Source organism: Melozone crissalis, unplaced genomic scaffold, assembly GCF_028551555.1.
Source record: "Melozone crissalis strain CALT ecotype California unplaced genomic scaffold, PUWL_Pcris_2 ptg000081l_1, whole genome shotgun sequence".
NCBI classification, from domain to species: Eukaryota; Metazoa; Chordata; class Aves; order Passeriformes; family Passerellidae; genus Melozone; species Melozone crissalis.
The window spans coordinates 6,608,313-6,632,655 of NW_026535858.1; the positions used below are offsets into that span (position 1 = coordinate 6,608,313).

At 45.7% G+C, this 24,343-nt stretch overlaps 1 protein-coding gene across 1 annotated transcript; it reads left to right on the top strand.

Moving 5' to 3' along the window:
• Positions 1–4,940: 4,940 nt before the first annotated feature.
• SLC22A7 (solute carrier family 22 member 7) lies at positions 4,941–22,560 on the top strand. Its single transcript, XM_054290126.1, has 10 exons — positions 4,941–5,318; positions 8,549–8,652; positions 13,799–13,953; positions 15,352–15,520; positions 17,895–18,012; positions 18,839–18,948; positions 19,034–19,248; positions 20,111–20,219; positions 21,545–21,751; positions 22,497–22,560. Exons 1-10 carry the CDS (start codon positions 4,941–4,943, stop codon positions 22,558–22,560), a joined length of 1,629 nt encoding a protein of 542 aa, XP_054146101.1.
• Positions 22,561–24,343: the final 1,783 nt, after the last annotated feature.

Consider the following 24,343-nt stretch of genomic DNA (forward strand, 5'->3'; position numbering starts at 1 on the left):
TGAGCTCTGCAGGACGTGGGGGCACCCCTGGCTGTGAAACCAGGACTGCTGTGCTTTGGGACCTGCTGCTTCTTCTCCAGACAGGAATTGGAGCTGGGAACACAGATGATTTTATAGATCTCCTTTTAACACGATAGCATGTGACTCTACACTCAGACATTGTACCTGGCGCACCGATGTTTTCCTTCGCCTCTGGCACACTCTGGAGACAGGACTTCTGCTCCTTCTGCCTGGAAATGTGACTGAATCCCAAGGCTGAATCTCTCTCTACATATCTTCTTTGCATTCTTTAGGAAAGCAGCTGGAGAATGTTTACACACTGCAAACAGAATGTAGGACTCCGACTGAGGAACCACAATCTGGTTCAACTGCATGGCGAATTTCTTGGCCATAAAATCTGGCATGCATCACAGAAGCCCTGTCTGTGTACAGACCCACCTGGCATTTGTCTTAATTTCAGATCACATCTTAAAAAAAAAATAAACAATTATGCCATTTCTTGTTCATATCAGACACAGTTGTCATTAGATTTGTTATTAAAAGGGGATTCTGGATCATGCCATTAAAAGCCTGTCTACCTTTTCATTGGTGTCTTCTCCCATTTATTGGTGTTGCAAGACATGTTCCTTCACCATGAACCTTGTTTACACCCACACTGCAGGCAGCAGGCTCAGCCATCCACTCCCAAAACACTTGTCAGAGAGAAAAGCCTGCTTTTTTAACAACAATAAAATAAAATAAATATGTTTTGCACAGTCAAGATGCCACAGTTAAGATGCCAGATTTGGAGACATGTTGGACCTGCACATTAATATGTGGGAAGTGGAGCAAAAGCAAACCAGTGACTTGGCATGGTTTGGCTTTTAGTACTCTCTGACCATCTGATGTTGAAGCTGAGGACAGTTTTTACAACATTCTTTTTACCATGTTCAAGTTACCTCATCAAGTTACATCCAGGGGTGTGTGGTAAAAGTTTAGTATCCAGCTTTAGGAGAGGGTGCTGGAGGAGGGAACAGAAAAGAATAAAACACCCTACTCCCTTGGAAAGTTATTGCTGTGATGACAGATTTTATTCTTTCTCCTATAGCCAAAAGAAAACACATTTGACTCCAGTGTAGAATCCAAAATGATAAAAATAAACACTGGGACATAAAAGCTCCTAAAAGTCTATGTCAGGAAGAGGCAGTCCTGTAGTCTTCCCAGCTCCTGGGTCATCATTCCCTGCTCATGCTGCTCCCTCAACCAGTGGGTTTGTTTTGAGTTCCCTGGCAATGTTTTACTTCACACAGGATTATCCTGTCTAAGTGAGAGGATAATCAGATAGAATCTCACCCCTGAAAATATGTGATCCTCTCTGGACTTCCTGTTCCTGCTGTGTCTCTCTTTCCCTGACTGAAGGAGGGGTTTGGATTTGCCTTTTCCTCTGTAAAATGCAGCCAAATAATTTGGGCCTAATCTCTGTCTTGCTAGAGTTTTCCAACAGCACCAGTTAGAGGAAAATGACACTGAATTAGTTCCATAAGATATGGAAAGGTGAAGAAAAGCCATGACACAGGTCTGGAGGATCTTATGGGGAAGCAGGGAGCACACAAGTGCTGACTGTGGATCCATGATCCCACACAGCAGAAGACATGGAAGTGGCTCATGTCCTTTCACACTAAGGAAAAATCAATGTTGTATTTTTGACAGGTAAGAAAAAAACCTTTGGCCAGACTGTGAAAAATGCCAATATCTTGTTTTTAAAATTTTAGAAGTTTAATAGTAATAAAATGGTTATAAGAATAGTAATACAATTAGAGTAATAATAATCTGGACAAATTGAATTAGGACAATATGAGACAACAGAAACAAAGAGTTGTGGATGTCCAGGTACCTTTTTCTGGGCAGCACGAGCCTGAAAAAGGACACAGTTAACAAAGGATTAACTCTTAAAAGCAACAGCCTATTGCATATTCATACTCTTCATACATGATACATAAATTCCATTCAAACACAGGATTCTGTCTGGTCAGTGTCAACTTCTTCCTCTGAATCCTAACAGTGCCTTCAAGGTGGGAAGAAGTTCATTTCTAGTGAAAAGAGGGCACTAAATTCTTTTTCTCTGAAAGATTTAGGTGTTCTGTAGCTGCTATCTCAGTGCCAGTCCTTTCTTTAAAAAAAGTATCCTACATAGCATAGTTTCTATTTTAACATTTTTTATAACCTAAAACTATGTTTAACCCACTGCTTAAGAGAATTAATACAACATTACTTTCTAACCCAACACATATAATATTCATTTTAATATTTGTGAAAAGCCAATCATAAAATACATGCATTTTTCACAAGACCCAGTGTACTTGCAAAGCAGTTGTCATTTGTGCAGTTGAGTAAAACAGCTGCACACAACTGCAAGCAATGGAAAGCAGAGTCTTGCTAATGTGGCACCAAGTCAGAATGGCATAAAATCCCTTTCTTCTGTGACCAAAGACCCTCAGGAACCCCAGGACCTCTTTGTAGGCTGCACCTTCTTTTTCTCCAGCTGAGCTACACAACCTGGTGTGCACACATGGTGCCAAGAGCGTCTGGACACGCTGCTGCAGCACAGTGCAGCCCAGACTGACACTGCAGGGATCCTCAGCTCCATGCATCTCCCTGTCCAAACTGCCTTTACAAATCAGAGAAAAAAAATAGAGCCTCCCTCTGTGTGTCACATCTCCCTCCTGCAGGCTGCACTGAGCTACAGTGAGAAGGGGACTCCTCTGCCCTCCAACAGCAGGTCCAGCTCTGATGGACACAGAGTTTCATGGCACTGAGGTGTAACTTGGAGAGAACAGAAAAAATTATCATTGAAGCACCAGCCTGCAAACACTGATCAGATCTCTGTTGAGACACCTGAGGGGTGGCTCTAGTTGCTAAAGGCTCCTTCACTCCTTGCACCATCCAAGCATTGCAGCTTCATAGAAGGTGTTAGGAAATTACTGCTGGAAACAGAAAAGCTAACACCTTAGTGACCAAGTAATTGAATAATCCAACCCTCTCAACAAGTAGTTGGCATCCTGAAAAGGATCAGAAAGAAAGATTGCAGCAGGAAGTGTTAGATGTGTGAAGTAAAAAGTAAACTCTTCCTTTCAGCATTGTGTGTGACAGCAGCAGCACAGGAGTCTGGCTGCTCTCACCAGGCATTTCCAAGCTGTTTGAACCAGCTCTAATTAACCAAGTTGTTAATTCAGTCAAGTCAGTCACAGACCTTGCACATGTGTTGGCCATTAACTGAAGCTGGTGACTGGTTAAAGGAGCACATTTGGGTTCAAGAAACAGAGCAATGTACATTTCAAGGAATGCAGCAGGAGCAGCAGAGCCCCAGGAGCTGCAGAACAGTGATCCATAATCTCACTTCTGATTGGGGAGGCTGGATCTGTTTGCAGTTTAAATATTCAGCAGCACATCTATTAGAGTTTCTCTCCCTTGCTCTTAGAAGACTGGTGATGAAAAAATAATTTGTTCTTTAGTTCAAGGTCAGCTTAAACTGTAACCCTGGAGGCACAGCATTGTCTGGTGTCCCTGCTTCACTCCTGTGTGCCTGTCCTGGGATGAGCACTGAGATGGCTCATTCCATGGCCCTGGGGCAGCACATTAGTGAAACATGGGTGGCCAGGTATGCTGCTGAAAGGGGGAAATGTCTCCTAAGGTCACAGATCGTGGTGTTATTCTGCTCTGTGCCCTCGCAGCGCTTCTTGTCTGGGCCATCAGCCACAGCAGGAGCCCTTTTGGAAAAGCTCTTTTGGATCTCCTCATCCCCACCTGCTGCTCTGCAGCCCCTTGGCCCCAGCCCTTGGCTGCAGGGCAGGGCAGTGCAGACAGGCAGCTCCTGGCACTCAGCACCACTTCCAGCATTCCCTGAGCCCAGACCCTGCTGTGCCTGCATCCCAACACCAACCAACCCTGTTCTCATGTGAATGGCCAAACTGGAACTGCTTTAAAGCAGAGCATGTCTGGGGCAGCAGCTTGGAGAAAGGCTGGAGATGATGCATCAGCACCTACCAACACTCAGGAGTGCAGGGCTGGTGGGGGAGGGAGGGCACAGACACAAGGAGAGAGGTACAGAGGGTGAAAATGCAGTGGGAGATAACTCAGAGCGAGCTCTCAGCAGGTCCTTTGGCTGTCACCTCTGTCCCCAGGGCTGGACCCTGCAGAGCATGTCATGGCCCCCAGCATGAGAGGTGCAGCCTCTCTGCCTGCCAGCACTGCAGCTCTCATCAGCTCCTTGCCTTTGTCCTGGCAAAACACCTTTCCAGGCATCCAGGAGAAAAGGACTTTTCACTTTTTCCATTCTTTGCAGGGCACGGGTGAGCAGGTGGCCCTCACCCACCCAAAGGGCACACACACCTCCCTGAGACACATCTCCCTTCCAGGCAGCCTCTCTGCACTCGCTGCTCCAAGGGCATGGCCTGACACAAACCACACCAAAACACACTTGGCTGGTGCTCAGCGGCCAGGCTGGGTGTCCTTGGATGCCCTGACCCAGTGGGACACCCCTGCTCCTCCTCTGTCACAGTCCAGCAGGTCGGGCAGGGGACCAGCTCACAGCAGGCAGAGTTTGCTGCAGGACCTGCACATGAGAAATGAGAGCGTCCCCACAGCCTCCCTTCCTCATGCTGATGTCCCTCTCCAAAACCACAGCAGCAGGAAAGGACTCCAAAAAGATCAGATGCCCTGTGCTGGGTCCTTTCCAAGATATGTGTTGTGGGCTCACAGGATCATTCCTTTGGCTATGCCCTAAATTAAGAGCTCCACTGTGACTTTTGACACCTTCCAGCACGGTCTCAAAGTCCAAAGAGGTGGCTGTATGAAAAGCCATGGGAAGCTGAGCTCCAGGAGCAGAGGCTGCTTTTCAAGCTCATGTTGCTGCTCCTTGGTACCTAGCTGCTCTGAATGAGCAAACTCCACGGGAAAAAAAGATGAAATTTGAGGATCTCTTGCTGGAAATTGGGGGCTTTGGCAGATTCCAGATTTTGATTTTGGCTATCCTCTGCCTCGCAAGGATCAACCTTCCCATGCATTTCCTGCTGCACAATTTTCTCGCTGCCACCCCCTCTCATCACTGTGCAATTCCACACCGAGAGGCATTTGTGAACCTCACCAGGGAGGAAGTTCTGCTCATCAGCATCCCTCAGAAGCCTGATGGCACTTTCAGCTCCTGTGAGATGTTCTCACAGCCTCAGTTCCACCTGCTGCTCAACTCCTCTCTGCAGCCAGAGAACAAATCCATCATCCAGCCCTGCCAGCACGGATGGGTCTATGACCACTCTCAGTTCACCTCCACCATCTCCACCCAGGTAATTCCTGGCCTGGGATCCAGCCAAAATTGAAATTAGCTCTGTGCTTTTAGAGAAGGAGATGGAGAGGAGTTTGCTGAGTGCACAGAATGAGAGGGGAATCTGTGCATTGTGGACATGACCTGGTCAGAGAAGATGTCCTGGGAGGGGGAAGCTCTCTGAAGCTCAGTATAGGAGCTAACATTTATTAATATTATTTTTGTGAGCATCTCCTTTTGCTTAGGTTGATGCCAACATTTCTCATTATAATCATCCTAATTTCTCCAGATGATTGAGAGATTATTTCTCCAGATGATTGAGAGATTTGGGAGGGGGTCAGAAGGCAGTGGAAAGACACAGATATAGGATTTTCTCTGCGTGGCATTTGCACAAGATTGCATCCTGTCAGGCTTTCACATGAGCTCTTGATTTCCTTTCTTGGTTTTCCAAACAGTTTACAACTTCTATTCCCTTGGCCACCCCTCCTCACTGATCTTCTCTTCTCTTCTCTTCTCTTCTCTTCTCTTCTCTTCTCTTCTCTTCTCTTCTCTTCTCTTCTCTTCTCTTCTCTTCTCTTCTCTTTTCTCTCTTCTCTTTTCTCTTCACTTTTTTCTCCCCAGGGTTGTGCTGCCTCTCTTCCCTTACCACCAATATCTCTCTCCCAAATCCAATGTTCTCTCTGAGGTTCTTCCACTGAGCTCATAGCCAGCCATAACCTTGAGCCTGCAGAAGGTTCCCTGCCCATCAAACATTAACCACCCACCTCCTGAAACACTTCTCCAGGGCTAGCAGTGATACCTCTGGGTGTTAATGCTTTACTTTCCTTGGGAAACAGCCCAAACCACACAAGGTCTCAGGGAAGGGGAAGTTTGGTCAGGAAAAAGGGGCACAGCTGGGTTAGAAGGATGGTGCTGTTGTCTCAGTGGGAGCAGGGACAAATCTTAGCCTGGAGCTGGTGCTTCAACCCCACCACCCAACCCCTCCTGCTCCTCACAGGGGTGAGGGTGGTGTGTGCCCTGGGTCTGCACCTCATTTCTGCACTGGAGATGGGGAGCAGTGCTGAGGGAGAGGGCAGAAGGAGGAACTCTGCACATGGAGCCTTGTGATGCTGCTCCCATGGCCAGAGGCCCTGCAGGGGACCAGGACTTTCTCTGGAATTCTGCTCTTGTAGCAAGAAAGGTTGCTCGAGGTCCAGCTGGCTGCAGGTCTGGGTTGATGATTACATTTTGCCACATTTGCACACAGAGAAAATTAACTCTGCATTCTGTAGAGATTTGTGATATTTGCACTTCTGAGAAAGTAAAATTATGTTCATTAACTTAATTAGGATGGATGTCCAAACCAACCTCTCAGTAAGAAATCAATAGGTTGGTATTTAGAGCAAGTATTTGACCTTACCTCCCCTCTGCCCTCCTTCTTCCCTGCACAGACAACTTCCAAGGAAACTGGTCAGGGCAAGTGGAACTGGTTATCGTCACAGCTGTCCCCAGTGCTCTCTGAACAGTCTGTGCACTGTGACAGGCTGAAGTTGTCTGTACATCCAGTTATCCTCTGCCAGTTCCTCCTGCCTGTTTGGCAGCATCCTGCCTATTCCATTAGGATTGTTCATCCATGTGAGGAGTAAAGATTGAGGGAAGCGAGGGAAGGAGCAGGGTGGAGGAGGGGAAATTAGATGGGCAAGAGGAAAAAGCAGAGATAACAGTGGAGTGGGGAAACAATGGAAAGATTTTCCTTCTTCTCTGCACAGACAACTTCCAAGGAAACTGGTCAGGGCAAGAGGAACTGGCTATCATCACAGCTGTCCCTGGTGCTCACTGAGGGCTGGGTGTGACAGCTCACTGCAGTGACAGTGCCATGAGACTGCCCTGCCAATGCCCAGCTCACCAGGGCACTCTCAGGCCACAACAGAGGAGCTGGGGGAGAGATTTGCACCTGGGCAGGTCTGGCAGAGGTCAGGAGAGGAAAATGGGGAACTCTCTGTGTGTGGCACCCAGGAAAGTTTTCTGATGCCCAGTCCTGTCCTGGGATGCATCAGGCAGAGCATCACCAACCAGTCAAAGGAGGGGATTGTCCTGATCCGCTCTGCTCTGCACTGGGGCAGCCTCACCTCGAGTCCTGGGGGCAGCTTTGGGCACCACAATATAAAAGAGACACTCAGCTATTGGAGAGCATTCAAAGGAGAGCCACAAGGATGGTGAAGGGTCTGCAGAGGAAGACACATGAGGAGTGGCTGAGGGCACCTGGTCTGTCCAGCCTGGAGGAGACTGAGGGAGACTTCATTGGGGTTTCAACATCCCCACAAGGGCAAGTGGAGGGGCAGACACTGCTCTTTGCTCTGTGGTGAGCAGTGACAGAACCCATGGGAATGGGCTGACATTGAGTCAGGGGAGGTTTAGTTTGGATATCAGAGAAAAGTTTTCTTACCCAGAGGGTGGCTGGGCACTGGAGCAGGCTCCCCAGGGCAGTGGTCACAGCACCAGCCTGACAGAGCTCCAGAAGCATTTGGACAAAAATCTCAGGCACTTGAGGTGACTTTTGGAGTGTCCTGTGCAGGGCCAGGAGTTGGACTCGATGCCCTGATGGGTCCCTTCCAACTCAGCATCCTCTACGGTTCTGTGATTCCATGAAGTGTTCACAGAGAGGCTGTCACAGTGGGGATGGATAACTGGGACTTTTGTTAGATGCAGCTTTCCATTTTCCAGGACTGTGATCATGTTGACAGGGGTCTCAGGTTGAGGGAAGAGACGAGGATCTGACTCCATGTCTCAGAAGGCTGATTTATTATTTTATTATATATATTACATTAAAACTATACTAAAAGAATAGAAGAAAAGGTTCTCCTCAGAAGGCCAGCTAAGCTAAGAATAGAAAGGAATGAATAACAAAGGCAGCTGTCCCAGACTCTGTTGGAGCCAGCTGTGCCATGATTGGCCATTAATTACAAACAACCACATGAGACCAATCACAGATGCACCTGTTGCATTCCACAGCAGCAGATAATCATTGTTTACATTTTGTTCCTGAGGCCTCTCAGCTTCCCAGGAGGACAAAATCCCAAGGAAAGGATTTTCATAAAAAAATGTCTGTGACACAGGACTCTGGCACTGTCTGATGTGCAGTTTAGTGCAGGACCCCACCGGTCCATCAGACTCAGCAGACACAAACTGCAGGATACAATGGAATGAAGGAGTGGGAGAAGGCAGCAGGGGCTGGGCTGGGCACTGAAGTGTCATTTTGGCCTTGTGTTTCAGTGGGACCTCGTGTGTGAGCAGCGTGGGCTGAACCAGGCGACAGCAACCTTCTTCTTCATCGGCGTCACCGTGGGGGCCATGGTGTTCGGGGACCTCTCGGACAGGTTTGAGCCCTCCCAGGCTGCTCCTCAGGGGCCTCGGATTCACAGACAGAATGCCACACACACGCCACCTCCAACAGGCAGCCAGAGGGGCGGGAAAGGACAAAAGGCAACTGCAAAGGGAGATCCAGCCTCGCACTGGGAAATTGGATACAAGGGAGTAAACGCTTCCTGGATCAGTGAGCCACAAAATGCATCCTGGATCACAGAAGCAGCTCTGGCCTCGGGCAGGAGGCAGATGCACTGCTGACTGTGGGCAGAAGTGCTGCAGGAGCAATAAAAAAAAACAAACAAAAAAAAATTCAGTCTGCCAGACCAGTTTCAGTCTAAAAATGGAGTGAGCAGATTGATACAAAGCTGGACAAAAAGTCCAGCTAAAGAGTGAACACCTTGCAAATTATACACAAATTAACTCCTTGCAAATTATACACAAATTATAACACCCAAGTGAGGGGCTCAGAGGAATTTTCTATGGCAAGAATATTTCTTGCCATAGCTCAAAAGAGTTTCTGTGACGGTGTTCACAGGGGTTTTAGGATGAGGGGAGGGACAAGGATCTGACTCCATGTTTCAGAAGGCTGATTTATTATTTTATTATATATATTACATTAAAACTATACTAAAAGAATAGAAGAAAAGGTTTCATCAGAAGGCTAGCTAAGCTAAGAATAGAAAGGAATGATAACAAATGTTTGTGGCTCAGACAGAGAGCCTGAACCAGCTGGGCTGTGATTGGCCATTAATTAGAAACAACCAACATGGGCCAATCACAGATGCACCTGTTGCATTCCACAGCAGCAGATAATCAATGTTTACATTTTGTTCCTGAGGCCTCCAGCTTCTCAGGAGGAAAAATCCTAAGGAAAATATTTTTCATAAAAGATGTCTGTGACAAGTTTCCAGCAAGCAAAATCTGACTCTGTCATTCCTAGAGAATCGGGGTAAAGGATATTTTTTTCAAGCAGGGAGGTATTTATTCCTTAAGGAAGAGGTAAAGCAATGAAGGAAACAGAAACAAAGCTGCTCCCTCTGGTTAAATGTTAGGATGTAACAACATAAACCTGAAAAATAAATCCAAGTAATAGCCTAGAAAGGGCATCAGATAAGAAACCAAATATTTTTGCAAGCAGCAAAACCAGGATACCCATCAGAGGATACAGAGTCCAGGCACGAAGTTGGGATGTGCTGCTCCCTGTTCATTATTCATAATTGGGAAATTGCTTCCTGATTTCCTTCCTGTGGGAGGAATTAGAGTACAGCAAGCTGCAGAATCACTGCAGAGGGGAACCTGAAGTGTGAAGGACCCAGAGACTTGCTAAAAACACCAATCACTTGTTTTTAAAATTTTAAAAGTTTAATAATAATAAAATGGTTATATAAAAATAGTAATACAATTAGAGTAATAATAATTTGGACAAATTGAATTAGGACAATATGAGACAATAAATACAGAGTTAGGGACATTCCGGGTACCTTTTTCTGGGCAGCACGAGCCCAAAAAAGGACCCACGTTAACAGAGGATTAACCCTTAAAAGCAACAGCCTGTTGCATATTCATACACCTCATACATGGTGCATAAATTCCATTCGAACACAGGATTCTGTCTGGTCAGTGTCAGCTTCTTCCTCTGAATCCTGACAGCGCCTTCGAGACAGGAAGAAGTTCATTTCTTCTCATAAGGGAGCAATAAATTCTTTTTCTCCGAAAGATTGAAGTTTCCTGTGGGTCCTTTCTTTAAAAAAAGTATCCTACGTAGCATAGGATACATAGCATTTCTATTTTAATACTTTTTGTAACCTAAAACTATATTTAACACAGTGCTTAAGAGAATTAATACAGCATTACTTTCTAACACAACACATATAATATTCATTTTAATATTTGTGAAAAGCCAATCATAAAATACATGCATTTTTCCCAGTGCTGCAGATGGGAATTTTTACATCCATATCTTTACCCGTGGTTACCTGGCTATGCTTGTACAAGGACCCAAGGCACCTGCATGATTTTCAAACTGTGTGCCTTGGCTTTGTAACCACAGTAGTTTTGTAGCACAGCTGGGGGGGGAGAAAATCAGAATTGAGAAAAGGACCAGGACAAAATATGGCAGAAAAATAAGATAACATAAGGTAGCGCAAAATGAGAAGTAATTTGTTTGACAAATGGATTGTGAGAGGGGAAGAGCCAGCAGAGGATCAAGGCATAAAAGGAGCATCTGGAAATAAAAAGGCTGTAGTGTGAGACATAAATGAGTCTGTGCTCACAGTGGGAGAATGTGTAGAGGCAGGTGCTGGAGCTGGAGCTTTGCAACGAGCTGACAGAAGAAGGCAGAGAGGAGGACACCAGAGGGATTCCAGTTAAATGCCAGGAGTAAGGAGACATTGTCCTGGAGCCCTGCAGCGTCCTGGGGATAGAAAAGCTTTTAAATAAGCTGTCAGGAGTGCCAGGCAGCCTGACCTCTGTCTGCACCAGGCAAATTGGCAGCAACTCCTCTGAAAGGTGGACCCAGAGACCCAGGGGGAGGTGGGACACGCCAGTGAAGAATCAGCTGGGTTTTCCAAAAGATCCAAGCCTTAAAAACATGCAGGATTTCTTTGCATGGATCAACAGGCGTGTCAGCAGAGGAGACACCACCTCAGCCTCCTCATCAAACACTCCTGCAGAAACTGAGCTGGCCCAGGGTGAGAAGGAAGGTCTCAGCATGACTGAATTAGTAAAAGCCAGGAAGAAGAGAGGAGATTCAAGTGCTCCATTATGACAGAGGAGTGGCCTGTGCTTGGAATTTTGTGCTTTTCGGTGCATTCATAAATAATCTGGGAAGGGAGCAAGTGGGGAGGGGATGCTGAGCCTGGCAGAGATGAGGTCAGAGGCTGGAGACGTTGCAGAAGGAGCTAAAGGACTCTGTGACCGGATGAGACAATCAGGGCAGATCAATCTAAAACAGAGAAACAATTTAAGCCTCTCATTTCAAATGGAGGCTCCGAGCTGACCACAGCTACTCAGCAGGAAGATTTTGGCATTGTAAGCTAAACATAATTTTGCTCTGGGCAAACATCCACACAGCAGTGGGTAGTGGTGAGGGAAGCAAGGGGAAAATTAAGGATCATTAGGTTAAACCTCAGATATCACCCCCCACATCTCCCCTATCATCTCTTTAAAGCTGACCTCCCATTAGCAACCCTCCTTTTCTCTGACACAGAGATGAGATCCCACTTCTTTGTGCTAACAGTGAGGCAGAGGTTTCATCTCTGGTGCTCCAGGGGGGAAATCATCTGGCATTTTGCTGCTGTTCAGGTTCAGTTTTTTTCTAAGCCATCACAGATATTTGGATTTGAGATCTACTCCAGTGACAAATTTGACCCAGGTAAAGCCTCCAAAAACTTTCACTGTGAACAAATGTATGCAAAAACACATATATGTATATATAGTGTATATATAAAAATATATATATAGTGTATATGTGTATATATATATATATATAGTGTGTATATATATAGTATATATATATAGTATATATTATAGTATATATAGAGAGAGTAATATTGTGTGTATATATATATATATATATATATATATATATATATACTAAATATATACAATATGTATAACAGAAATAATAGCAGAAACAATATATATATATAACATATATATATTTTCTGTTATTGTCTGCTCTTCTCCAAACACTCCTTTTCTACCTTGTCCTTGTACTGAATTGGTTCAATAATGCTTTGGCAGACTTCCAGATTGGGGTTTTTTTAAATGAAAATGGCTTTTTTATTAATTTTTATGCTTCTGCAGTCTGCTCCTTTTATTGTATTTTCTACAGTCTTTCAGAGGTTGTGCTTTCCTACCACTCTCTTTTGAAGATAACTTTAATGGCATTATTTCTAGCAGCCTCCCCATATCCTGGTTTTCCTTTTGCTAAGAGTTTAGTAATGGTTCCTTAAATAGCTGTCTTGACTCCTATAAGGAATATTATGGTTTTATACCCTCCTTACTGTATTTTCAAGGAAAAATCTTCATTTACAAAATGTATTTTCTTTCTTGGGCAGTTCCCCATTGGAAACTGGATCCAGCTCTGGGGGGTTTCTGGTTCTTCCTGTTCTGACCCAGGTGCATCAAAGTGTCTTTTACAAACTGTCCCAGCTTAAATTTCAAAGCAGAACCACCAAACTCCCCGGAGTTTGCCAGTAGGTTCATTTATCACCTGCTGAATGAAGTAATTTTTTATTATTTTTGGGAATGTTATTGCGGCATTATGTCCTCGCAATGCCACTTTTTCCCCTGGAGCAATTGTTCCTGCCACCATCCTTCTCAGGGGGGCACTGGGAGAGCCCTAATGCCAGGATCACAGCAGGATTTCAGTCCTTGTGGGCTGCACATCACCTGCAGGCAGGCTGAATCTACTGCTGCTGCTTGAGCCTCAGCTTTCCTAGCATGAAGTGCTGATGTTCATCAGGAGATCGACACCTTGTGCTCCATTTTGAATTTTATATTTTCATAGGTTGTGCAGAAACACATGCAGACATATTTCTCTGTCTGTGAGAGTGTGTGTTTATATACATTTATATTGCTTTTGTGTGCATTTGATGTTCTGTATTTCTCCACACTCTCCACACAGGACTCTGGACAATGGGGTTAGGGAACCCCAGGGGAGCAACATCCTGGCAGATTCCTCAGAAAACCCTTAGGATTTCAGGGCTATTTGCACATGTGGGCAGACAATGGGATTCCTTCCTTTTCCTTCCAAGGAGCAGGGTGAAAGGGTCACAGCTCTGTCACCTCCTTGAGAGTGGTGGCAGTGGCCAGTGCTGAGTAAGCCATGGGAGAAGGACACTGACACTGGAGGGAGCAGGGTGTGACAGCAACGTGGGATCATCACTGCTGCCATCACTGCTTTTGGTGGTGCTGTGGGCCAGGAGAGCCAGATTTGTTGTTCTGAGACACACTGCTCTTTCCACTGGAGATTCCCAAAGTTTATGGGGTGGGATCTGCATGGGATTGCCCCAGCTTGATCCAGAGCAATTTTTTTCCTCTCCGGCATGCTGCATCCTTTAATTTTCCTCTACAATCTCTGCTTTGCCCATTTCAAACCCTGCTCCCACGCCAGGTTTCCAGCCAGTGTAACCCAGCCTGTGCTCGTGGCAGGTTTGGAAGGAAGGCCATGCTGCAGCTGTCCCTGCTGTGCTCCCTGGTTTTCGGGATGCTGAGCGCCGCCTCCGTGTCCTACACGATGCTGGCCGTCACACGGACCCTCACCGGGGTGGCCCTGAGTGGCCTGTCCCTGATTGTCCTGCCTCTGGGTGAGTGTGGGGGTCCTGGCAGGCCGTGGGTGGGGAGGGAATTCTCTGCCAGGCAGGAACAGGGGTCTGGGAATCGCCACACGCGCGGTTTCCTGCTTGCGAGGATCCCAGAATTACAATTTGCTGTTGGTCTAATTAATATTTAACAGTCTGCTCAAAATGCAGCAGCCACTTGTCAGTACTTCTGTTGGAACAAGCTACCCAGTTCCTGTCAAGTACCATCAGCAACGCAATCAAAGCCACACTCCAAAGTCTCTGCCCCTTTCCACTCGTACAAAGTTCTCACCTTTCAAGCACTGTTAGGACAATCCAGCATTGCCCTGTCCTCAGCACAAGAGATGCTGTGTTATTTACAGGGTGTTTCTACTTCCCCAGTTTCAAGTTTGCTCACAAGCTGCCAATCTGTATTCTACAATGAGAAGAACTACCAAAAAATTTTTTAAAAATCTTGCAGAGCTAGGCAAAACTGCAGCTGAAGAATTTAGGTAATTACATAATAATAACAAGCTCCAGATTTCAGGATAACCAGTAAATATTTTGTAGATATTCAGTAAATCAGGATATCTACAAAATGGATAATTTTGTAGATACAGCTGGGACGAACTGGGCAAAAAGTGTTGCACCCAAGAACAATTAACAGTTGCAGCAGAAATTTCCAGGATTTTTGCAGATCTAGTCAAAATCAAGCTATGATGGCTTCAGCATTGGAAAAGCCCACACAAGACCTGACAAATCCCAAGGGCTGCTGTGTTTGTTTATTGCTATAAAGGTTGATTCCTGCACGTCATGGTAGAGCTTGGAAGGGGCATTTCTGATTGTTAGAGGTCCAAACCTTCAGAGGAAAACTGGCTTTTGGTTCATACACACAAACAAGGAAACCCCCGGCTGGTTTTACACTTCTGCTGCTGTCTGCTCTGGGTGGGCTCCATGTGAACAACAATTCTTCCCAATCTATTTCTTTAATCTGAAATAACGAGTGGAAATGGGAATAATGAGAGAGAAATGGGAAACTGTGCAAGCAAGATGGCTAGGGGGGAAAAAAAATCTGGTTGATGAAGAAGGCCAAGTGAATGCTATTGAATGGGATAAAAAAATATATCACCAAGAGTGGTTTTAGCACTGTTCCTTAACATAGCACTGTTCCTTCACATAGCACTGTTCCTTAACACTGTCCAGTATTTCTTTCCCAGAAGTTTTATTTTAGTGGCTGACAGCTTTGCAACAGCCTAAGTGCTGCGGCTGAATATTTCAATATTCCAAATATCAGCCAAACAGTGGAACTTTGTGAAGGAGCAGAGCAGGGATATTCCCTTGTTTTGCCCTTGCTAAAAACCCCTGCATGCCCTCCCTGCCTGGAGAAGTCCTGCATGTCCCATGGATGCTGCCCCTCTCTTGCAGGGATGGAGTGGGTGGACGTCCAGCACCGCACCTTCACCGGGATCCTGAGCAGCATCTTCTGGAGCGTGGGGAACATGCTGCTGGCCCTGGCAGCCTACCTGGTGAGGGAGTGGCACTGGCTGCTGGTGGCTGTGACAGCTCCCTGCCTCCTGAGCATCGTCTGCCTGTGGTGAGTGCAGCCACCAGAAGGAAGCACACTGGGATTTGCCTCCTCTGTGGGTCCTAGGAGGGGTTCAGGAACCCATCAGGATAAGCAGGATTCATCTGTGTTACCTGGATTGCCCAAGTGTGGCAGCTCTGGAAAACTGGTGTGGTGTGAGAGCTTAAATGAGAGATGTGGACTCCAGGGGCTCTCCAAAATGCAGTTTATTCCATCCAAGAGGTTACAGCAGCCCAGGGAGGTGGGTGACAGAGCTGTGCCCACAGCTGCCAGCTCCAGCTGCAGGCAGGCCTGGGACCCTGAGTTTAGGTTACAGTGCATTACAGACTTTCCTTTGCTGAGCATCTTAATACAGTAGAACCAATCTATAGCTTAACTTTTATCTATAGCCTACCATAACTACTATAATTACCATATTCATGTTACTATTCTTCAATCACTAAAAGTCAGTACATTACAATTTAAGCTAGAAGTTGTTTTTCAATTTTCTTGCAGTGGAAAATTCTGAGACCTTTTTTCTACTTGCAACATTTGCTGACTTGTTTGCCTGTGCCATCTTTCTGCTTGGTAAAAACATCTTCTTGTTTGAAGTTTATCCTTTGCTCTAAATCATAAAAACTCCTTCTAACTAACACACCCTTTTCCTCCTTGGTTATCCAGTAAGACTGGCTCAGCAATTCTTTTCTTCTGTATCGAAACTTGCTTCCATCTCCATTCCTTCATCAGACTCTACATTCAAAAATCTTTCTGCCATGCATACATATCTGTGAGACTTTCTTGTCAAACTTTTATCCTTCCCAACAGAGTGGCCTGGGTTTTGTCTCTCCCAAGGTTACATCCCAGTTTTGGGGACAAGGAGGAGGCAGGAATGAGGCTGAGGCATTAGGATGACAAGTGGAAGCAGGATTTGGTGCTGCCAGCTCTGGCAGACATGGCTCAGAGTAAAGAAAAGAGATTCCAATAAGGGAACACTCAACCAGATCCAGGCTTTAATCCTTAGTACACTCAAGATAAAACATTTATCCGTTCTCTGTCCCCACCTCACTGGGAAGGATACCAAATTTTCCATGAAAGCCACTGACACCTTCAGGCTAGGTCAAGTTCATTTATCTCTGCACTTCCCAAGGCTTTTCTCAAGTGTGCAACCATCCTGATGGGCCAAATACACCTGCTTTCTCTGGGCAAATTCCCCCCTGTAGCCTTATTTAAGAATACCTGACATCTCCTAAGCCTTAAAATGGGATATGGTTCATTTAATCAAAGAAACTTTAATTTTTCCATCTTCTTTTTTTTATTATTATTTCCCTGTGTAGTAATACAAATTAGAATACAGAGTTGATTCATTGACAGTCTAAAGAGTAACTTCTGGTATTTCACTGATCAAGTCCAACACAACTAAAATACGTGTCCTGCTGACTTTTTTAATGCAAGTTGTTTTGCTCTCTTTCTAGGACAGCCAGCCATTAAAAAAATGAGTTCTTGGAAGTGCTGAAATTCACAAATGCATTTGGACGCCCCTTTTCATTATAACCATTTGATTTTTCTTCTTATGTTACTATCTTTTATGGACATTAGTTCTCCAACAAATTATACTCTAGTCTTCAAGCACCCATAAGGTCAGCGATTGCAGAAAATTGAAAGTCTCTGAAGTATGGAATTAAAATCTAATTTAGCACTCTGTAGATATTATTGACACAATGTCAGAACTCAGTGGAAACAGCAGACAGCCAAAAGACATGGTATTACTCTCTAGAGGCAGTGGCAATGAGTGCAAAATGCCAACTTTCCTTCTTTACATTTCCCAAGGTTGTAAGCCTGTGGGAAGGAGATGAAAACTTTCAACAAGACCAATTCTCCAAACATTTTTTGCTCAACACATAATTTTCAATTCCTGCTTGAATAGTGACAACAGTTGCTCATTAGTTTTTCTGTGATCTGATTTAGGTCACATGAATCATAAACATTGGATTGTAGGGATCTGGTCTGGAACCATTCTAGTGGGAGGCTCCAGTGTGCAGAAGGCTTTGATTATTGTGAAAACCAAATCATTTTAGCAAATAACAAAGCATGTACAGAGCTCACTGAATCCTTTCTATATTGTGGTTTTTAACAGCTGACCATTTCAAAGCTTAAAGAGTCCCAGAAAGCACAAATACGTAAATAAAAACTCCCTGGGGCCAGTTTTAATTGGTAAGAGTTTGAAACTTCAGCCTTTAGGAGTAGAAGAGCCTGTACCTGTCAAAATTGTGCCCTCTTACTCCTCCCATGCACCACAGTTGTTATGTTTAGGTGGAATTCTCATGGAGAAGATGCCAGAGCCATGGATATGGGGTGGAAAACAGGCAGCTCCAAGAGGAACAGTCTCCTCTCCTTGCCCCTGCAGGTGGGTCCCAGAGTCTGCCAGGTGGCTCATAGCCAAGGGCAAAGTGAAGCAAGCCCACAGGCACCTGCTCAGATGTGCAAGAATGAATGGAAGGAAAGACTTTGCTGTCTCACCAGAGGTAAGGAACTGGAGATCCAGACACGCGTTCTTGTTCTCCCACTTTGTCTCTCTGTGTTTTACTTCTGTTTGATACCTGGAGCAATGCTTAGCCTGCAGCGTGGTCTGTGGGGCACTGTGGGCATTTTCCTCTAGAAAGCAGAAATTCACTCCAAAAGATAAAGCTCCAGCTCAGCTCCCATAAGGCCAGAAATCCCATCCATTAGGTGGAGTGTCTTTCCACTTGTTTTTGCCATGGCAAGAGACTTCAATGAACACTGGATTAAATACACAGTGAGTAGAACTTATTAACTCTGTGGGTACTTACTGCTCAATCAATTGCCAAAAAGCCTTTTGGACAAGCAGTCTCTTCTTCTTCACAGGCAGTGAAGAAGAACTTCTTCTCAGTGCTTGACTTTTAAGGTTTTCTGTACTTATATAAGTAGATGGATAAATAATTCCCCTTTAAATGAATGCACTCCTAAGAACAAAGCATGAAGCTCGCTGCTGGCTTGTCATACAACAGCAGGCAGCCACATGGGGAAGAGGATGGATCTGGCCAACGCTGACTTTTCCATCTGCCATTTCTCTACAGACCTCTCTGCTACATGAGGCATGTAGGTGAGAGGGAAGAAGAAACCTTGGGAAGAAAGAGAGGTCTAAAATAGCAGGCAACCTGTAAAGTTGTGGGAAGATATGACTCTGAAAATGTATGCTCAGGGAATGTATGGAAAATCCAAGGTGGATCTGGAGCTGGGAAGGGCAAAGTCCCCAGCCTGTCTGGGGTTTCATGTCTGCATCCCAACAGAACAGCAGCTGAGCTATTTCCATCTTTCCATCTCTGCCAGGCCCTCACAAGGATGGCAACAGACAAAAACATGGGAGGGAGTTACTCCTACATCAGCTTGTTCAGGACCCCAGTCCTGAGGAAGATCTCTGTGTGTTCTGGTGTGGTGTGGTAAGCAGTGTCACCCCCAGGGGGAATTCATCCTGCAGCTCCCAGAGGGATTTCCCTCACTCCCATCTCCACCCACTCCTTGCAGGTTTGGCGTTGCCTTCTCTTACTACGGCTTGAGCATGAACCTGACTGGCTTTGGGCTCAGCATCTACCTCTCCCAGTTTGTCTTTGGTGTCATTGAGATTCCTGCCAAGATGGCCATGTATGTGCTGGTGAACCGAATCGGCCGGCGGCAGAGCCAGGCGTGGACGCTCATCCTGGCCGGGGTCTGCATAGGAGCCAACATCCTCATTCCCAAGTGTGAGAGGCTCTTCTGCTCTACACAGGACTTGCTAAAGGGGGAGGGAGTCCATTTGGGGCAGTGCTGGAGAAGGAGAGCTGTGGATTTGGCCACGGGCAATTCTTTGTAGACAAGTCCTTCACCTGAAGGGTGTCCACGAGACAAGGTCACTGACATGGGCTAACCCCAATATCTGTCACAGCAGGTGGTTTTGTGACTGCTGAAGGGTCCAGCAACGGCAAGGCACAGTGCCTATCTTAATTAGAGACTTTGTCCAATGGGAAATGCCAGGACCTATCCTGTCATCAGTTCAGCTCCCACTTGGGCCAACACTTAGTTGTGATGGTGTTCACAGGGGTTTTCGGACTGGGGAAGAGACGAGGATCTGACTCCATGTTTCAGAAGTCTTCATTTATTATTTTATTATATAAATTACATTAAAAACTATACTAAAAGAATAGAAGAAAATGTTTCATCAGAAGGCCAGCTAAGAATAGAAAAGGAAGGAATGATAACAAAGGTTTGTGGCTCGGCTCTCTGTCTGAGCCAGCTGGGTTGTGATTGAACATTAATTAGAAACAACCAATATGGGCCAATCAAAGATCCACCTGTTGCATTCCACAGCAGCTGCTAACCATTGTTTACATTTTGTTCCTGAGGCCTCTCAGCTTCTCAGGAGGAAAAATCCTAAGGAAAGGATTTTTCATGAAAGATGTCTGTGACACTTACTAAACCTGCAGACCCAGCTTTTGGAGACAGCAGCTCCAGGGCTATGAAACTCCCTGTTTTGTGAGTGGGAGCACTGAACCTCGTCCCTTCTTAGACCTGGAAGTTCCTTCCCAGAGGCAGCTCACTGCCATAAATGCCTTTCCTTCCCGCCAGCCTTCAGCTCCCTGCGTTCAGTAGTGGCCGTTTTGGGCAAGGGTTGCTCAGAAGCTGCCTTCACCACCGTCTTCCTGTACACCTCAGAGCTCTACCCCACCATTCTGAGGTAAGAGATGCCACCCAGCTGAGCACACCCCCGGGGCCTGGCTGGGCTGCTCAGGCCATCAGCACAGCAGGATGTGCTGGTGACCATCCTGCAGCACTGGCCCCTTGCCTCTGGAACTAGCAGGTTCTAGGGATTTCATATACTCACAAGAGAGAGGCAGAAAGCCTCCCTTTTGTTCACCTGGGTTGTGGATGGTTAGGTTGTGCTGACAGGAAGATGAATGGAAAGGTGAGGAGTATTCTGTGTGGGAATATCTTTGCACTCCATAAAGCACCTGTGCTTAGTAAAGTCTTTGTTCCCTGTTATAATCTGTCAGGGACTGTTAAAAGAACCTGAAAATAATAACTTGGAATACCAAGTTTTACAAGGGACACATACTACCACATGTTTGAGAGTCTTTTGGACATTGGATGATATTAAAGCAGCCATTAACCAGCCTTTCAGGAGGAAAACCAGAGCTTATTTGACATACCTGGGGAATGGTAACATAATACCAGATTTAGCACTTGCATAGGCAGGGATATAGCTAAGTCTGTTGGAGGGCATCACCTCACTGATTTCTCTGTGGAAGTCTGAAAAAAACCTCATGAATGACAGCAGGCCTTGTGGGCTACTTCACTTCTGTCCCTTCCTGCCCAGAGTACCCTCCTCTGCCATTTAGTCCTTTAGCTTTCAAAGGTCTGTTGCATATGGGGAAAGATGCACATTTAAACCAAAGCAGTCACACTGGTCTGACATTTCTTATCGCAGATCAGTTTGTATCTTTCATGCTCAAAGACATTGGCAAAGACAAAATTGTTGGTTCCTTCTGCAGTACTTGTTCTGTGTATGCACAAGCAGGTCCTGGGATCCTTGTAATGAGTGTGAAATGCCACCCATCCCCTCAAAATTAGGTCTTAATTTCTGGTCTCCTCTCCAAGGGCTCCTTCCTTGGACCAAAAATGCTCACAGGTATCCCTAGTGTATGCCACCTGCCTAGAAATACCTGGGAGAAGGAGGAACTTGGATTTGCTCTAAGCAGGTTGGAAGACTCACTAGTCTTACTATTAGAAATTGCTCTCAGGGTTTAGACATTTAAAGTGGAAACAGCTTTAGAGCAGGTATTCTTAGTGTGGAACTGCACCTTCTTTCTCACAATAGACATAAATCTATTTCTCACAGCAGCAACAGTTGATCTCTGGGATAGATGATGATGATTTTAGGAAGCTATGAAGCAAGAAAAGATAACAATGGCAGAGGGAAAATGGCAGAGGGGAAAAGGGCGGAGGCCTGCCATGACACAAGTAGGCCTCTGTTTCCCTCTGTGGCGGTGTGCCCCTTTCCAGGCAGAACGGGATGGGGTACACGTCGTTCCTGGCGCGCCTGGGAGGGGCGCTGGCCCCGCTGGTGTTCCTGCTGGACGAGGTGTGGCGGTCCCTGCCCGAGGTGACATACTGCGCCGTGGCCGTGTGCAGCGGCGCCACGGCCTTCCTGCTCCCGGAGACGCTCAACGCGCGCCTGCCCGAGGGCATCGAGGACGTGGAGAAGCCACAGTGAGTGACCCCCGTCTTGCCCTGCACATGGATTCTGATGAGGAATGGGGACATCCCTTTCTGCTGCCTGCAATTTCCCCGTCTGTGGGCGGCAGCGGAAGAAGGGACAGCCCAGTTGGGTTGTTGGACTGTTGGCCTTCCCGCTTTTCTGGCCATCCACACGTTTGCGCTGAGGGGGTCAGAGGGAAGCCACCAAGGCAAAGCCCAGTTCTGCTCCCAACCCTTGTCAAGTCCCTGAAGAGCCAAGGAGGAAGCACAGCTGTGGGTCAGGGTTTTAATGTGGTTTATGGCACTGAAATGCAGCATTTATAGAAGTGAGAGGCACGTAAACTATAGAGTATGAAAGCAATCTACAGTGCACAGCAAGTCTGTGACCCTCCCACAGCACAGCTCCACGTGTTCTCTGTGTAGTCCATCACCAAACACTCAGGTGGAATTCTATTTGGCACTCTCACGGTGTCTTTTTCATTATTTTCTCAGCTCACATTTTCTATTGTGAGGCCTCATAATGAACAGTAGTAAGTTGAAACAGAAAATACAGTTTACTGGGGATTTCTCTCTTCTGCCTGGAGCTTGATGATTTGCATTGCTCTTACCTTTTAGAGGACTTGCATTATTTGCTTTATAGTAGAAGCAAGTTCCATCTTTGCATTTACTGATTAATAGCCGTAAAGGCAAAAGAGTGCACATCAGGTGTTTGCATGAAGATGTGGTTTTTTTTTTAAAGTGATTTTTTTTCTTGCAGAGTAAAAGTGCCACCAGAAGCCAGCACTGCCGAGGGCGTGCCACTGCAGGCTCTCCCAAAGTGAGGCCTCCTGTGGGACACCCAGCATGGAGGACTGCACAAACTGAGCCATGCTGTGATCTGCCAGGGAAAGAGCCTTTGCTGCCCACTGATCCCAATCCCAAGGGAAGTGGTACTGAGGACTCGGGAGGAAGGAGGCAGATCAGGACACCAGCTGGCAGGAGCTAACCCACTGTGTGGTGTGGCCAGCAGCAAGGATGCTCAGGTCCAACAGGGTGTGGAAATAAAGGCACCTTGTGCTAAGCTCTTCCAGTCTTTGGTCTTGTTGGACTTGGACCTCTCAGATCCGTGCACAGCCTTCCAGAAACTGCAGTCCATTGGTTCATACACCTGGAGAAACAATGCAGCCAGAAAAATACTGAGTGAGAATCACACAAACCCAAATAAGCTCTAATAAATCCAGCTGGGTGGTAATTTGTGGTTCATTTTAAACCATAAACTGTAGCTACAAATATTTCTTGCATTTAGAAGAGGTCTGGACAGTTTTCACACAAACCCAGAAAAAAGCACATGCAGGAGTCCCACTGAGAATGGGTTAACTGCAAGCATTTTTCCTACATACATGAAGAAGAAAAAAGGTTTTGCATTTAAATCTGGTGTATATGCAAGAATTATACTTTAAGCTATAGGGGAAAAAAACACAAAAAACCCAAACCAAACCAAAAATAATAAAAAACCCAAACCAAAAAAAAAAAAAAACCAAAAAAAAACTAAACCCAAAAAATCCCAACAAAACCAACAAAAACAACTCCCCCACACACAAATCCCAAACTCAAAATCCACCTTGCTACAGGAAATTTTGCATGGAATACTGAGTAGTCTATTATTGGACTTCATTCTGCTTACTGGTCTAACACATTGATCTTAACTCTGTGGAGTATCTTTGCCTCTTGTGCTTCATTATGCAACCAACAGAGATGAGCCATCAAATTATCTATCAGTTGGAATTACCTATAAATTTTGGAATCCTGATAAACAGCACGTATCCAAACTGGGAAGAGGGAATGGCCTCAGGATCTAAGTCCCAGGTGCTCTGTGATTCCCTGGGCTGTGAGATGTTTTAACTCACAACATTGTGAAGAGAACACACACTGAGGATCTGAAAACAGATCCAGAGGCCCATGCAATCCCAGGTCCAAGAGCACCTCCTAGTAGAAATAAGCTGCCTGGAGAATTTTTTTTTTAGCTGCTATGACAGCAGTTTTTTTCTAAATTAATTTTTTCCATCCATGAATCACTTAACACCTTACCTTGTGCTGTCAAAAAAAGAAAAGGCAATGTGCAGGTCATGACCTCTCTGTGTTTCCTTCAGCAAAATGTTCTTTATTTCTATATAAATCATGATATAAATATATCATGATTTATAGAGTATGCCAGCTGATGTATACAATACTGATGTCATTACTCATACAGTGTCTGTAGGAAAAACAGGATATTAACCAACTCAAAACCTCAGAATTTTCATTATTGATAGGTTTGTTAAGACAGACCTGATCTGTTCTGGGGAGGAAATCTGACTTCCAGGTTTTGACTTTGTGAGATACCTTTGGCCTGCTGCAGGTTTGTTTGTGAGAAAGACAGAGGTGGTGGTTACAAACAAGAAGACCTTTCCATAAGCAGAAGGATCAAATTAGGTAGCAATGTAAGAGAAGATAAGGAGTGATTGGAAGAGTCAAATGGATTAGGAAGGAGGAGATCTCCTGGCTCAGAGCTGAGCACCGACACCCACGGCCGGGGGTGAGCATCCCCCAGGGGTCCTGAGCACCGGAGGGCAGCGGAGCCTGCAG